The sequence below is a fragment of the Petaurus breviceps genome, unplaced genomic scaffold (genome assembly GCF_028583685.1).
Source record: "Petaurus breviceps papuanus isolate PSGF00001 unplaced genomic scaffold, PetGlider_PUasm1.0 387, whole genome shotgun sequence".
Lineage (NCBI taxonomy): Eukaryota > Metazoa > Chordata > Mammalia > Diprotodontia > Petauridae > Petaurus > Petaurus breviceps.
This window is the reverse complement of record NW_027186308.1, coordinates 505,151-519,539: the sequence shown is the minus strand read 5'-3', so window position 1 is coordinate 519,539 and position 14,389 is coordinate 505,151. Positions and strand designations below refer to the sequence as shown.

Genomic DNA, 14,389 nt, shown 5'->3' with positions numbered 1-14,389 from the left:
TAGCACCAGGCCTGGCTCATAGTAGGTGTATGAGACTGAGTGACCGTCCCCAAGGCCTCACAGACTGGGAAGAGCCTTTATTAAATGCCCTTGTGTTCCAGGCTCTGTGCTGAGCGCTAGGGCTGCAGATACAAGGAAGAAAGGATAGTGCCCATTCTCCAGGTGGTCCCCTTGAGCTGCTCCCAGAGGCTACTGAGGAGGGGCCTGGGGGGGAGGGGGGCGGTTCATTCCTCTCCCCCCGCGTCTCCCCGGTCGGTTACCTTCCCCTTGTCCTTGGCTTCTCCTTCCTCCTCCCCGGGTCTCACCATCGCGTTCACTGAGCCGTCCTCACCCTCCTTCCCCCAGAAGGTCCAGTGTCTTCATGGCCCTCTGGAACAGGAGAAGATCCCTGTCTTTGGCCTCGCACGGCCCACCCTGGCCTGCCGGCCTTTTGACTTTGGTCTTTGTGATTCTCATTCCTCGAGCCCCGGCTAGCTACAAGATCCATAATACTTACCGATTGATTGATTTGTCCCCCAGGTCCCCTCTGGGGACCCTGGGTGGGGATTTAGGAAGGGAAGGAAGGAACTTTGGTTATGAGAGTGTTCTCTTCCCGAGGTTCCCACCAGGGTCCAGAACTGCTCCCCCCCACCGCGATGAATGTCTTGCTCGAGGCCTGGGCCAAGTGCGATGACCTCCGCGATCCCCACTGCCTTGGAGACACTTGCTTGGTGTCTCTGTAAAAGGAGAGTGTTGGCCTGTGATTTCCAAGTCCCTGGACTTGGGATTAAGAAAGAAGACCTGAATTCAAGTCCTGCCTCTAGGACACTGGACAGCCAGCCTCAGTCTCCTTATCTTTAAACTGGGGATAAGGACAGTGCCTAGTTACCTGATTGTTGTGAGCACATGTATGTGAAGCATGTGTGTGGGAGTTTTGTGATAAGAACCCCTCAGGTGGGGCTCGCCCTGAGTCACTGTAGGGGCTCTTCATTTTGCAGGGACCCTTAGGATCGGTCAAGTCATCTTGGGGTATTGTGCCCATCAAATAGATGCGTCTGCCTGTGTGACCATGGGCGCTGTGCCTCAGTTTCTCCCTCTGTAAAATGAGGGTGTCCCTTCCGACCCCAAATCTAGGAAGGAGGTGAATGCTCAGACCCTTCCCAGAAGTCACGTTGGGGCTGTAAGTCTCAGCATCTGTCCTTGTTAGTGACTGCATTTTAATTCTTCATTTTGTAGAACTGACGCTGAATCCACCAGAGGGAATCGTGGCAGGTAAGGCCCCTCCCCTGCCCTGCCCCACCCTGCCCCTGGCCTTTGGGATTGACCTGCCAAGGACTCACATGTTCCTCCCTCCTTTTCTTGTAGGCCCAATGAACGAAGAGAACTTCTTTGAGTGGGAAGCCTTGATCATGTGAGTCACACACGCCTGCTAGACGCTTAGTGCCTCTGGGGCGGAGCCCCTCCACGTTCCTGGTGCGCCCACAGAGAGCCTTTATCACCTGGGAGCTTTCAGGATGGCTGCTGGTGACGCCAAGGATCCCGGGCCTCCACCTCTGTTCCTTCCCCCTATCCTTTTCCAGCGACCCCTATCCCACTCACCATTGGTGTTCCACACCATCTGGCCTCTGCTCTTGGCGCCATGGCATCCCCCCCTCCCCACCTCATGCTGAAGTTTAAAAATTGAGTCATTCACCAGGAGGTCCTCTCCGTCCCTCTTCCCCATCCTCCCTCCTCATCCACCTGTCACTTAGACATCTCCCACTCCTCCCCACCCTTTGTCCCCTCCCCTTTTTCCAGACCTGTGTCTCAGCCTTCAGCCTCTCCCTCCTCACTGGCTTCTCCATGTCCTCATTAGCTGGCAGCTCCCTTTCTCTTTCCTTTCTTAGTGAAACCCCTCAGGAGATTGTCTACACCTGGTGCCTCCCCTTTCCCTGCATTCTGAGTCCTCTCAGTCACTTACAATTTCGCCAGATCCAAATCTGTCCCCCCTTGTCGCTTCTCCCCGGAAGCCCCCAGGGAGCCCCTTCTGGGCCCCAAGGGAACCTCCTCTGGGCTAGCCTGGCGTCTGGAAGGCTGGGCCCTCTCCCTGATGGCCGCTCTTCTACTCTGGCTAGTTCTAGGAGGCCAACTCCCCAAGGGCAGAGGCTGGGGGCCTCCTCATTGTGACCAGAAACTGTTGGTACCTTAGTTTCCTAAAGTCAGAGAGTTGGGCTTGACAGCCAGTGAGGTCCGTTCCCACTCAGAATCTGCTGTCTGATGGGAGCCTCTAAACAGCCTCAAAAAAGGGACTTGAGTGGTGCGAGATTCTTTTGTGCTCACCCACCATAAGGTTACTGATAACGTAGAAATGTTAAGTAATTTAAAATGGTTTTTATGGAATAGTCATCACCATGTTTTTCGTGTCGGTGGCATGTGGTAGGCTGGGAGCCCTTGGTTTGGGAAAGCTTGGCTGACTTCCTGGCACCACGCGAAGCCTTGTTTCCTCCTTGGTTTGGGCCGCTGAGGACGTCAGAGGAGACGGCAGCCGGTCACAGTGCTTGTCTGGCGGCCTGTGGACCGTGCGGACCTGTCCCTGGAGGTCAGGGTGGCACACATGTTACTGTTTTCACGGATGGCTCTGTCGTGGGAGACTGTTCTGGGACTGCCACCTCCATGCCTTTGGACCGCTCTCCCCGCTGTGGGACACCTACTCAGATCGCTGGTACCCTCTTGTTTGCAGTAGCAGCATAGCTTAGAGTTACATAGTGATTTTAAAAAATAAGTTTTTATTCCTGTTATCTGGTTTTTTGGCATCATCCTGGTTATCCTCACTGTCCCTCCCCTTCCCCAAGCCCTCAGACCTTCTTTCTTTGAACCCTCGTCAGGGCCAGGGGCACTTTGGCCTTGGTCTTTAAAAGCCAGCATTGGTACAGGACCAGCATATCGCCAACACTTGATGAATGCGTGTGAGTCAATGCGTGCCGTAGTCTTGAGCTGCCAAGAATGACTGGTGTTACGAGTTCTCGGGGCACGGTGCCACCTTTTCTCTCAAGCCCTGGTCATACGCTTTATGCACAAACACATAAATGTGGACAGCTTGGTTTCCCTAAAGGTAATGCCTGGAAATTGTGATGCCAGCACTCCCTTCTGGTCCATCATGGCGGCAGGCTGACTGATGGCAGGACAGATGTTGGGCTGCACCAGGCCCACCCCCCTGCTCTGGCACCTCCGCGCTCCTGGGGTCAGCCTCCCAGGCTGCAGCCGCTTGGGAGCTTGGGCCCCAGTGAAGGAAGGGTTCAACCTTCTGACCGACCGTCGGAGCTCTGGAGGGGTTGGGAGGGCTGATTTTAGGTAAACAGCGCCACGTCAAACCAGCGATTCGCTGTCTTTTGGGCAGAGCACTCTCTGTTTGAGGATGACTGTCAGGGTGGAATTCCCCTTTTTCAGGACTTCGGAGTTTGTGGGTTTTGGTCCAGTTCCAGGGCCTTTCACAAATAAGGAGCCATTTACAAACTCATTTAAAACAACTATTAGGGCATTAACCGTCCTTGCCTGGGTTTTGTTTGGGAGCCAGACACGTGGGAGCTTCTTGTCGCCCCTTTGTCTGTCCTCTGCTGCCTCCCTTCCTCTCTGAGGGCTTCAGGGATTTTCTGATGCCCAGCAAGCATCAGGATTCTGTCGCGGCCGGCGGAGCAGCCAGACTATGCTTCGACTCCAGGGCCAGATCGTCGCTAGTGGGGGTTTTCCCCCTTTTAACTGAATGACTGAACTCCTGTTTGGGGCCTTAGAGTTCAGTTAAAGGTCTGAGAAAAGCTCACAGGAGGTGAAATTACTGGGGAAGAGTGTGCTGGTGGTGACACCCCAGCTTCAACCCACACAACTGGACCCGCTCCAGAAGGACCTTGGGAGGTGGCGGGATATGCTGGGGGAAGCAGGAAGGACAGTTCAGAGGCGGCTCCAGGTGGGAGGAGAGGCCCTGAGAACTTGGACGGGGATGGTGGCGGCCTCGCCGGCCAGGGTCCACCAGCTTCAAAGACTGGCTTTGCCAGGCGTTTCCCAGGGGATGTTGGAAGATGCTGAGCCCTGGAGCAAGACTAGGCCAGGCCCATTTGTGGGTGAAGCTCCAGAGTGGGGAGAAGGGATGACTACCCCTGCCTCATCTGGCTCCTGCCCTTTCTCGGGACTTTGTTCCCATTTCTCTTCATTCCAGACAATTTGGCCAGCTTGCACACATCTCATGTCCCGCCACCGTGTCTTTGTTTAGACTGGGCCCGTACCTGGAGAAGCCTTCCTCCCCATCCCCAGAATCCTTCGCATCAATCTGAGCTCAGACTGACCATGTCTTGCCGAGCCTCCCACTTAGTGGCCCCCCCACATGTGACTTCGAATGTATCTTGTGCTGTTTTCTTGGGGGACAGGCTCCTTCTGTTGGGGCCTGGCCTTGTCCCCTACTTCCACTGTGAACTTGGACAAGGTGCTTCCCCTCTGGGGGCCTGAGCTCATTGTGAAATGGGGGAACACAGCCTTGTTCTCCATGAGGGACCCTAGCCTGGCAGAGTACTCAGAGAGGTTTTTGGGCCAGCGTGACTTGGTGCAGGAGTGAGCTTCGTCAGGTGGGGAATCTGGACTGAGGAAGCATCTGGAAGGTCACCCAGCCGATGGATGAATCAGTCAGTGCGTGCTGTGAACCAGGCCCCGGCACAACCTGAGTGTCTCCTGTTTCTGAGGCCCTGTGGCTGGCGTCTGGGGCGTTGGAGCATGGCAGCCCAGGCTCAGGGGTCTGGGATGTCAGGGAGCTTGGCAAGCCATTCCAGGGTGGCCAGCTTTCCCTGTCCCCCACTGGGGGGATGCGCCGGGGAAGGCTCTGGAGTGAGTTTTCTTTCAGGGAGAGAGTGAAAAAGAAACAGATGTCTGCCCTCGGTGCCTGTGGGCACACTGCTGTGTACGTGGGGCTCACCTGGGCGCCTCCTGGCACCAGAGCATTTTGGCAGCTGAAGAAGAGACAGCGGGCCCCCAAAGCAGTGACATGTCAACATTTTCTGGAGCTGTGGTGGAACCACTTGGTGTTAGGGAAAAAGAAACTTCTGTTTGGAAACACAAAGGCCTCTTATAAAAGCATCGGGCGGCTCCCGTGGGGCTCCTGGAGAGAGGCCTGGTGCTCTCCGGGAGCCCCTCCAAAAATGCCTCCCAGGCACCATGGGACATGGCGGCTGGGGAGCTCCCAGCTTCTGCAAGGCTTCATGGCTCAGGGCCATGATGGGCGTTTCCTGTGTGGGCTGTGGGCTGCCCCAGGTCAGGCTGGAGGTGCTGTGCCTGCCGGCTGGTGTCCAGCATGTTGTGAGGTCACCGTCTGGCGTCTGTCACTTCTAGGCCAGTCCCTCAGGAGCACCTAGGAGATCACTGAAGAAGGAAATGGGAAGGGCCAGAGTCCCCCTGTGCCTGGCACTGTGCTGAGCCCTTTCCAAGGATGAGCTCGTTGGATCCTCCCCACAGGCCCTGAGGTGGGTGGTCAGTGTCTGAGTTCACACTTGACTTGGTGTCTTCCTGACTCCAGGTCCTGTGCGCTGGGCCCCCTGACCCGAGACGCTGCCCAGATTTCACCTAGGGGTCTTGAGAGGAGTGGGTTAGTGACCCAAGCTGGCCCCTGGAGGCCTCGTGGAGGCAGGGCTGGCGGTGCATCACATCGCTTCCTGGGGGGATGCGTGAGGCGCCATGGGTTCCCCCAGCAGTGTTGCCGCCAGCTTCGGTTTTCTGGACAGACAGTGGCCCAAGCGTCGGTGGCTCCTCAGTCATCCCTGCACTGCTTTGTCTCAGTCCCTTTGCTCTTCTCACCTACTCCCTGGCCACATCGAGCCCTCCTTTGTAACCAGGGTGGGGAAGGGGGCCTGGTCCCTGGGTCAGTCCATGTCCTGAAGTCTCTGGCCATTGCTCCCCTGTGGTTCCCATGGCTCATGTTGTTCCTTTCGGTCCAGTCAGATGCCGTCACGTGTCCGTTTCATTGTTGTTAGCTGTTGGCCAGTGAGTGGACCCTGCTTTGTGGTGGGGACTTTTTGGGTTATTGCTGGGGGAGGCTATTCCTTAAACCGGCTGGGTTTGGGGGAGAGCCTGGGCTGTCAAAGGCCAAAGGTGCTTGCACACTGAGAAGGGCTGGTGTCCCAGACAGCTTCCGTTGGCTTTAGGGCCATGGTGGGGCCTCCCAGGGACCTGCAGGGGCTGTGTTCTGCCTTAGTAGGTATTAGTTAGGCGTCTTCTGTGTGCAAGGATAGAAAGGCATGGTGGGAAGTCCCTGCCCTTAAGTGACTGGCATGCTGCAGGGCTTGAGGGGACAGTGCTCATCCAGACCGCTTAAGCAGACCCAGTGAATGCTGCCAGCTAAGGGGATCAGGGAGGGCTTCCTGAAGGAGGCGGTGCTCAACAGAAGCACTTGTTGATTGACTAAGAGGTCTGAGGGCAGGCTGGAGCCGTGCCAGCCTGAGAGGTGTGGAGCCCCTGGACGTGCTTGTGCTTGGGGATGGGGTTGGCAGCTGAGTGGGGTGAGGATGGGACAGGGCGAGCTTGGTGGCTCTGAGTCTGGTCCAGAGGCTCTCAAGATGAGGGGGCGGTCGCAGGGGTAGGGAAGAGGCAGGCTGGAGGGCTGCTGGTGCACTGCCCGGGGATGGCAGTGAGGCTGGGGCAGAGATGGGGGAGCTTGGGTTGGTGGGGGCCACCTTTCCCCACATCAGCCCCACCCCCTGCCCTCGCCTGCCCTGAGTCCAGCGTGCTCAGCCAGATCCCTTCTCTGCAGGGGCCCAGAAGACACCTGCTTCGAGTTTGGTGTTTTTCCTGCGATCCTCAGCTTTCCTCTGGACTACCCGCTCAGCCCCCCGAAGATGAGGTTCACCTGTGAAATGTTCCACCCCAACAGTAAGTGGATGGGAGGGCTGGGGGCCCTGGGCACCTCACTGTATCAGGGAGCTTGAGAGGGGCCAGAGCCTCGGAGTCCTTGGGAGTTGCCGAGAGGGGCTGAGTCCGTCAAGGTCCGCGTGCCCCTCGCTTGGCTGCAGTGCAGCGAGCTCTGCAGGTTTTTCTGAAGCCGCCTGCTCGTCATTTCTTATGGAACAATAGCGTTCCGTGACAGTCGCGCTGCACGGCTTGTTCAGCCATGCCCCAGCTGACGAGAGCTCCTAGAAATGTCTTTGTACTTAGTGGTCCTTGTCCTCTTCCTCTTCCTTCACTCCCTTTGGGACACAGACCTAGCGGTGCTGTTGCAGGCCAATGGTGTGGCACCGCTCCAGGATGGTTGGGTCAGTTCACCACTCCACCAACAGTGCATCGGCGTCCGTACGTTTTGTAGAATGAAGTCTTTTATAGGAATCGTCCTCCTCATTATTACTCCTGGGATCATGAAGCCCCAGTGGATGGTGGAGTATGTTCTCCAAGGGGATGGTGTCTGCCTAAAGCCCTGTGACCCCTCTGATGTCACAGGGATGTCTTGGCAAGGCACGCCTTTGCTCAGACCATTGAAAGGCCAAAGGCTAACTGAGCAGAGGAGGATCGCTTCCCCTTGTCCCCTGGGGTGCAGTGGGCAGTGCCCAGGTGTGAGCCACACCCAGGGTGTCCCTGCTCCTCCTGGGCCCTGAGGGGCCTGGAGGCGGGGCACAGGCTTCCTCTCCTGTTTCTGGACTGTTTAGGTCCAGGAGTTTGGGGGAGGCAGAGTGGCTGCCACGTTCTCAGAGGCAACAACCTTGGGGGAGCTCAGCTCTCAGGGCCCATCCCTCACATTGATGGGGCCAGCTCCTTACCAGCCTTGAAATCCCGACACTCCCCCCCCACCCCCACAGCATTGGGAATTAGGAACCCCAGATCCCTGCAGAGGGGTGCTTAGAGGCCACTGCCCACCCCCTGCCCTGGTGGCTGGGGGCCAACTCCTCTCTGGACCTCGTCCCAGCCTCAAGCCTCTTGGTTCCCCTGGTTCTGATGAGGACACAGAGAATATCTGTGACAGCCCTGCTGTCACGCATGTGTGTGTGTGCCCGCACGCACTCTCAGCTCCTGTCTTCAGGCTACATGCCCTGTTCCCTTCAGCAGATGCTCCCTTGTGTATGTAGAGACCTGAGCTGGGCAGAGAGTCTGGCTCCCCGATCCTGCCCATCGTGGTTCTAGTCCAGCTGCTCCAGATCCCCTTAGATTTCTTGACTGCCACAGTATATTGTTGAGCTTGTGGTCCACTCAGACCCTGAGATCTGGTTTTCATATGGACTACTGGATCTGGAGTCAGGAAGACCTGAATTCCAGTCCAGCCTTGGGCACTTATTAGCTATGTGACTCTAGGCAAGTCACTTAATCTCTGCTTGCCCGTTGCCTCTTCTGTAAAATGGGATTAATCACAGTGGCTGCTGCCTGTCACAGTCGAGCAGTCTTTTAAACACGTGCTCTCACCCTCCACTCCCTCAGCCTCTTTCAGACTCATCTGGCTTGGGGGCTTTAATCCAGCCTCCTCTTCAGGGTCTCTGTCTTTGCTCTCTCTGCTGGTGCCAGCCACGCCGTGAGGGGGGCTCTAAGGAGGGGTCTTCATCTGGAGACCCTCCGAGACAATGGACGTCAGGGGCCCCTCGCTGAATCTGTCTCCCCTAATAAGCAGCTTTATTGGGGAGCCAGGGGCTTGAAGTCGGTCACATCGTCCCCTTGGGGGAACCAGACCACCATGCCTGCTCCCCTTCTTCCTGGCCCAGACGAGCCCCCCCCTCGCTGTCCTCAGCTCCCCTCAGTCTGTGAGCTGAGCTGCCCCTTCCTCATCCCTCCTTCCATCATCTTCCTCTGTGGAGCCCTTCCCAAGGATGAGCTGCTGGTGACTTTCCTGTATCCACTTCAGGCCCCCGACCCCTTAGACCCGTTTCTCAGCGGCAGTTTCCCCAGGCTCTCCCGCACTGCCTTTGGGAGAATTTGAGGGCACAGGGTCCTGAAGGGCTTTTCTTCAAAATCTTTTAAATCTGCTTCTCAGAAATCTGGGGGGTGCTCCCCCTTCAGTCACCAGCCTGAGGATGGGGCAGCCGCCTCCCCCCATCCCCCGTCGTGAGGAGCTGCTTAGGTGGGAGCAGAGAGAGCAGGCCAGCAGCTGTCCAGTGTTCACCGCCTTCTCTGTGGTCAGAAGGGTTAAGGGCTGCCCAAGTGACCGCCACCTGAGTAAGCACAGGCTGCCTCTCCTGACAGCTCCCTCCCCATTCCTGCCAGCCTGCGGACCATGTTCACGCCAGGGTGAAGATGTCATTTGCCTGTTAAAACAGCCCTTGCCCTTCCCTCTCCGGAGAGGGGTGTGGAACAGCCGAAGCCTGTGCTAGACCAGTGCGGGTGGCCTCTGCTGGCTTCCTTTCACACGGAAATGGGATTTCTGTTAACACATACGGGGGCTCTTTTCACTGTTTTTAAGGAATGCACCGAAGACTTTAAAAACGCTTCCGTTCTTGTTTCTAGTACAGTGAAGGCTCATAGCTGACTTAGGTGAACAGGCACGTTTTGGGGCCGAGCCTGATGTCTGGTTATGGTTACAAGGAGACCAGTAACTGGGGTCTGCGCAGCGCTTCAGGCCCCCTCTGACGGTCCTCTTGGTATTAGCCTCATTGTACAGAAGAAGTTGGGGCCCAGCATGGTGGGAGGGGAACTTGGGCAGGATCGCCAACAAGGGGATTTGAATCAGGCCTCCCCCCACCTCGGGATGGGAGCGGCTGGGCAGGATGAGTGGGTGTGTTGACTGGCAGGTTTACCACGCCTCCCTGGAGGGTGGAGCCCTGGGCCGGGGTCCTCGCCTTCTGGGGGCTGCTGGAGAGTTTGAGGGGGACATCTGCCTGGGTTCCGCAGAGGAGGCCGGGTCTTTGAGCTGTCTCCTTAAAGACCGAAGAGAGACTTGTAGCCATCAGTCTGTCCATCGCATGCCCGCCCTTCTCTGAGGTCTTGGGCCTGGTGGCCTTGGCCAGCCCCGAGGAGGCAGCTTTGGCCTCTGGAATTGTCAGGGAAGGTCCAGAGGAACTTGGCCCCTGGTGCTCACGGGATGTCAGGGTTCCTGGCATGGGTTCCCTTAATGAGTCATGTCGCAGGGAGATGGGGTGGGGGGAGTCGCTCCCTGGGCCTGTGGGTGTGACTCTGGGGACACGCCAGGAGTCGGCCACAGCTGTGCAAACAGCAGCCGGTTTCTGGCTCCAGGGCGCTCTGGGCGCTGGCTCTGATCCTACCGCCTCACCTTGCCTGTGTTTGGGTCCTTTACAGTCTACCCTGACGGAAGGGTTTGCATTTCCATCCTGCATGCCCCTGGCGACGACCCCATGGGCTACGAAAGCAGCGCCGAGCGCTGGAGTCCGGTGCAGAGCGTGGAGAAGATCCTTCTCTCCGTGGTGAGCATGTTGGCAGGTGAGCAGGGCCAGAGCTGTGGGCGTCCTGGGGAGGGGGGAGTGGGGCCAACTCACCAAAGGCCCGAGGAGGTCGAGAAATCCTGGCACCTGATAGGAACCCAAAGGGAGGGCATGGGTTTCCCGCCTCCCAGGTTGGCGGGCCATTCTCCTAGCCGTTCTCCCTCCAGGGGTCTTTGGACCTCTGGGGGCTCCTGGGAGCTGACCCTGAATTAGCCCTGGCCAAGACCTCCCCAGCTCCTGGGAGGGCGGGGGGCAGGCAAAGGCTCTGCGCTGACAGTTTCACACCAGGGGGAAGTTCCTGCTGTGTGCCAGGCTCTGTCCTAAGCTCTGGGGAGACAGTGCTTAAAAACGCAGATACAGGCCGAGCCCAGGAGCTCCAGGAGCCCCAGTCTGACGGGGGAGACAGCAGGTGCTCACATCTACCGATGAGCTAGAGACGGGCAGGGCCCATTGGCAATCGGTGTGATTCTAACTTGGGGCTGCTGGCAAGGCTTCTTGTGGCTGAGACTGAAGAGGAGGGTTCAGGGCACAGGGAATGCCTTCTCTGCCTCAGGCTGCATGGAGCCCGGGAGAGACCAGGACCATCCTCGGGTCCAAGTGTCCCACCCTAGTGTGGGGGTGCCCGCAGCAAGTTTGCTTTCTTAAAAAGGCACTAATTTCCCCGATAGCCCGTTAAGTAGTGCTAAAAGCTCCTTTTCTCTTTTTCTGGTGTTTTTGTCCTGGTTTAGATGGGGTGCACTTCCCTCCCCCGTTCTCCCTTACTTGGAGACCCCCAGTGGTTCCCTGCGTTTTTTTCTTCTCTTTCAGAGCCAAATGATGAGAGTGGTGCTAACGTGGATGCCTCCAAGATGTGGCGGGATGATCGGGAACAGTTTTATCGAATTGCCAAGCAGATTGTTCAGAAGTCCCTGGGGCTCTAGGACCTGCCCCCCTCTCCCCATTGTCACAGCCGGCGCCCCTCTTCCCCCCATCGCTCGGTTGGTGACCCCGGAACTTTCCCTCTGCTTCACCTGCTCCATCCCCCGTGCTCCTTCCTTTGGATGGATGGCGTCTTCTGCATGGTTGGGGTCAGCATCCGGGCTACCTTGATGGTGAGGGGGTTGTGAAAGCCAGGCTTTCAGCGAACAGGCCCTCAGGCTCCCAGAATCCAGAAGGAAAGGTTGGGGACCCACGCAGATTCCAGATCCAGCAGTGGGTGTTTACATATGTGCCACGTGGGAAACATCCTGGGATCAAATTCTGTCCTTACAATTTGACAAATACATGTTTTTCTTATCATCTGGTGGAATGATCTTTTCGGGTGTGCATTGCTGTCAAACCCAGAATATTTTTGGCAAATGGCCTTTTATGGCATGTGGGTCAGTGGGGGCTGGGGGGATGGGAGTGCATTAAGTAGAAGAAATCTTCATCACTTTATCTTAAAAACCCAGAAGTGTTTGGGCAGTGTTTCTCACAGATTTCCATCTCTGCTGTGGTCAGTGCACTGGGCAGGAATTCTGTCGAGATGCCTACGGGGAGGGGGGGGTGGTGCAGACCGGAAGGCTGTGTTCCGTGTGTCCATGTGTTCCTGGGAGCAGCCCTCCCTGATAGGGCAGCCGGGGGCTCCCTGCAGGCAACAGTCTGGGCAGTCTGGATGCCTGCGAGTCCAGCCCAGAGCCGAGAGAGGAGTTTCTAAGCAATAACATCTATTGCCTGCAGAATCAGCTACTTGGGTCTGCTTTTAGCTGGCGAAATTTAAATAGAAATTTCTATTTTTTAAACACAAGAAATGGATGGTGTTGTATGAGCTGCTCATGCCTAGATTTGCATTCACCTTATTTTCATTTTTCCCTTCAGTTTCATATCTGAAGGAGCTTCCCTGAAACCCTTCCCTCACTTTTATGGGATTAGATGCCATTGAAGGGTCTGCATTGGCCCATTGGAGACCCTGTTTTCTCTCTTCCAGAAGGGAATGTTTGAGGTTTGAAGTGGGCTAGCACAGTGCCCAGTAAGTGGTGTTGGCAGTGTCCCCATGCTGGGTATTAGTGCAGGTCTAGCCAGGTGTGGGGGCTCAGAGACCCCATTGGGAGGAAGGAGGAGAAAGGGAGTGGCTTTGGAGTTGAAAAACTTTTTCAAAATCAAAGTATTTTTATTCATTTGTATTTATTTTTAACCCCCACCCCATGCAGTCTCCTCGTTTTATGGTGGAATTTAATTGCTTTGTTTAAAAAATAAAGTTATATATTGACCCCCTGTTGTAGAGGCCTGAGTATCATTTCTGTTTTTGCCAGCTCCATTGTGAAAGGGAGACCAAGTCAATGGTTGGGGGGTGGCCATTGGTGAGAGGAGCTTGGGAGTACCTCCCTGGGGCCTTGGAAGTTGGTGTCAGCTCTGCTAAGATTATGGAGCTCAGCTGGGTTTAGGATGTTTGGAGGGGGGGGAGCGGTGGGCCTCAGCCCCCCCTGGTCGTCCTGGGTGAGAAAGCCTCACTCTCCTGGTGAACATCAGAAAGGCTCCTTGGCTGTGTGCCCCAAGTCTGTATGTGTGGTACTCTGGTAAGGGTCTCCTTTGGAACTGCTGTGAGGGCATGCTCACCTTCATCCTGTGAGGGTACCGCTGAAAACAGGCCTTCTCCATTGCCCTAAACACATTAGTGACTCGGAGGTCACCAGTGGATGGCGTCTCTGATGCAGTTCTTGTGGTCAGGATGGCAGGAGAGCTGGGTTGGGTGGCTGGACCTCTGCCTTGGCACAGGGTCTCTTGGGGGTGGGCCCAGGAATTGTCTAAGTGGCTTTCTTGCCAGATTCAGAGACAACGCCAAGCCGGGAGGGAAGGCTGATTGGTGGTGCTCAGGATTCTGAAGATCTGCCCAGCTTAGGAGGGTGAAACTGCCCAAGAATAAATGTGGAGTGGGACAGTTGGATCAAAAAGAAATCACCTTCCCCAGACCGGTGGAGTGGGAGGGGGCGTTAGTGGCCTACAGACCAACCACCAAGACAGCTCAGGCAGTTTGGGGCTGGCTGAGAGTCCTCTAGGCATTCCCTGTGGTCAGGCCAGCTCTAGACTCCAGGGACCAGTTCTGGGGAGCCCAGGAAGGAGCTGGGGGGCCCCTCAGTCCAGGCTTCCAAAGGAGGGAGCTGTGTTTGCAAATGCCTAAAACAAACACAGAAAGCCAAAGAACAAACCAAGAAGCCAGTTCTATCGAAATACGGTCACCAAAGTATTTAAGAAGACGAGTTCCCAAGTCTTCTGGGGAATGTGCCACCTTGCCCAGAGTGAAGGCCTGGGGGAACCAGCGCCAGGGAGGAAGAAAGCTGGTGCTGGACAGGGCTTGGTCAGTCCTGCCTCACTCTCTGTCGGCTCCTCGTGTGGATCTGGTTGGTGTCTGGCCCTGGTTCTTGGCAGAGCACCAGCTTTGTTGAGGTTTGGGGGCTCTCTGGCTGTGAGGGGTGAGTCCTGAGGCTGCCTTCACAAATGGTGGGGCTCCCCATGGGGCTGGCGTTCCCCCAAAGGGCCAGCAAAGGCCGCCCGTGCAGGAGCCTGCGGCACACGAAGGCTGCTTGCGCTTTCATCTTGGAGGAGGCTTCATGGGGTCTGGTGGCCAGGGGCACTTGGCTAAGAAGGGGAGGCCTCTTTCAGCCCTCTTTCCTCTTGCGCTTCCGCTTTGGGGAACGTCTCGGCAGGGCAGCCAGCCCTAACCACTCCTTGCACCCTCCTTCTCTTTAACCGTTTCTCTCTTTTGAGTTGTTTACTGTAAAGGAAATGGAATAATTTGTTTGGATGGCCTGAGTCCCAGAGGAGAGTGATGGTCGGAGGCGGAGAGTCCTCCTGCCCCCAATCCTGGCAAGGGCCGCCAACCTGCCTCTGAAGACCCTCCGTGGTGTAAAGCTAAGAGATAGATCCACGGTCTCTGAGCCCAGTGGAGAGAGCAGGGTGGTGGGAGAGAGAGGGCCTCATGGGGAGCAGCGCCTGACCCCTCCTGCCCCGCGGCCAAGGCCACCCATGAGCTTCTCTGACCAGAACTTGCCTGGGAAGGATGCTGCAGGCCCTGGGCTCCTCTGGGTTCTACT

The 14,389-nt window shown here is 56.6% G+C and overlaps 1 protein-coding gene across 4 annotated transcripts; it reads left to right on the top strand.

Annotated features, from left to right (window-relative positions):
* Positions 1–1,126: 1,126 nt before the first annotated feature.
* Positions 1,127–12,572, top strand: UBE2G2 (ubiquitin conjugating enzyme E2 G2). Of its 4 annotated transcripts, none has more exons than XM_069100294.1 (6): positions 1,209–1,251; positions 1,345–1,390; positions 6,743–6,861; positions 10,198–10,338; positions 11,148–11,169; positions 11,872–12,572. In XM_069100294.1, exons 2-6 carry the CDS (start codon positions 1,350–1,352, stop codon positions 12,020–12,022), a joined length of 474 nt encoding a protein of 157 aa, XP_068956395.1. In that variant the 5' UTR covers positions 1,209–1,251; positions 1,345–1,349; the 3' UTR covers positions 12,023–12,572. The 4 variants fall into 4 exon arrangements, with proteins under 4 accessions (XP_068956392.1, XP_068956395.1, XP_068956393.1 ...); XM_069100293.1 differs by lacking the exon at positions 1,209–1,251 and adding an exon at positions 5,329–5,459 and having other exon boundaries at positions 1,347–1,390; XM_069100292.1 differs by lacking the exon at positions 11,872–12,572 and having other exon boundaries at positions 1,217–1,251; positions 11,148–11,401.
* Positions 12,573–14,389: the final 1,817 nt, after the last annotated feature.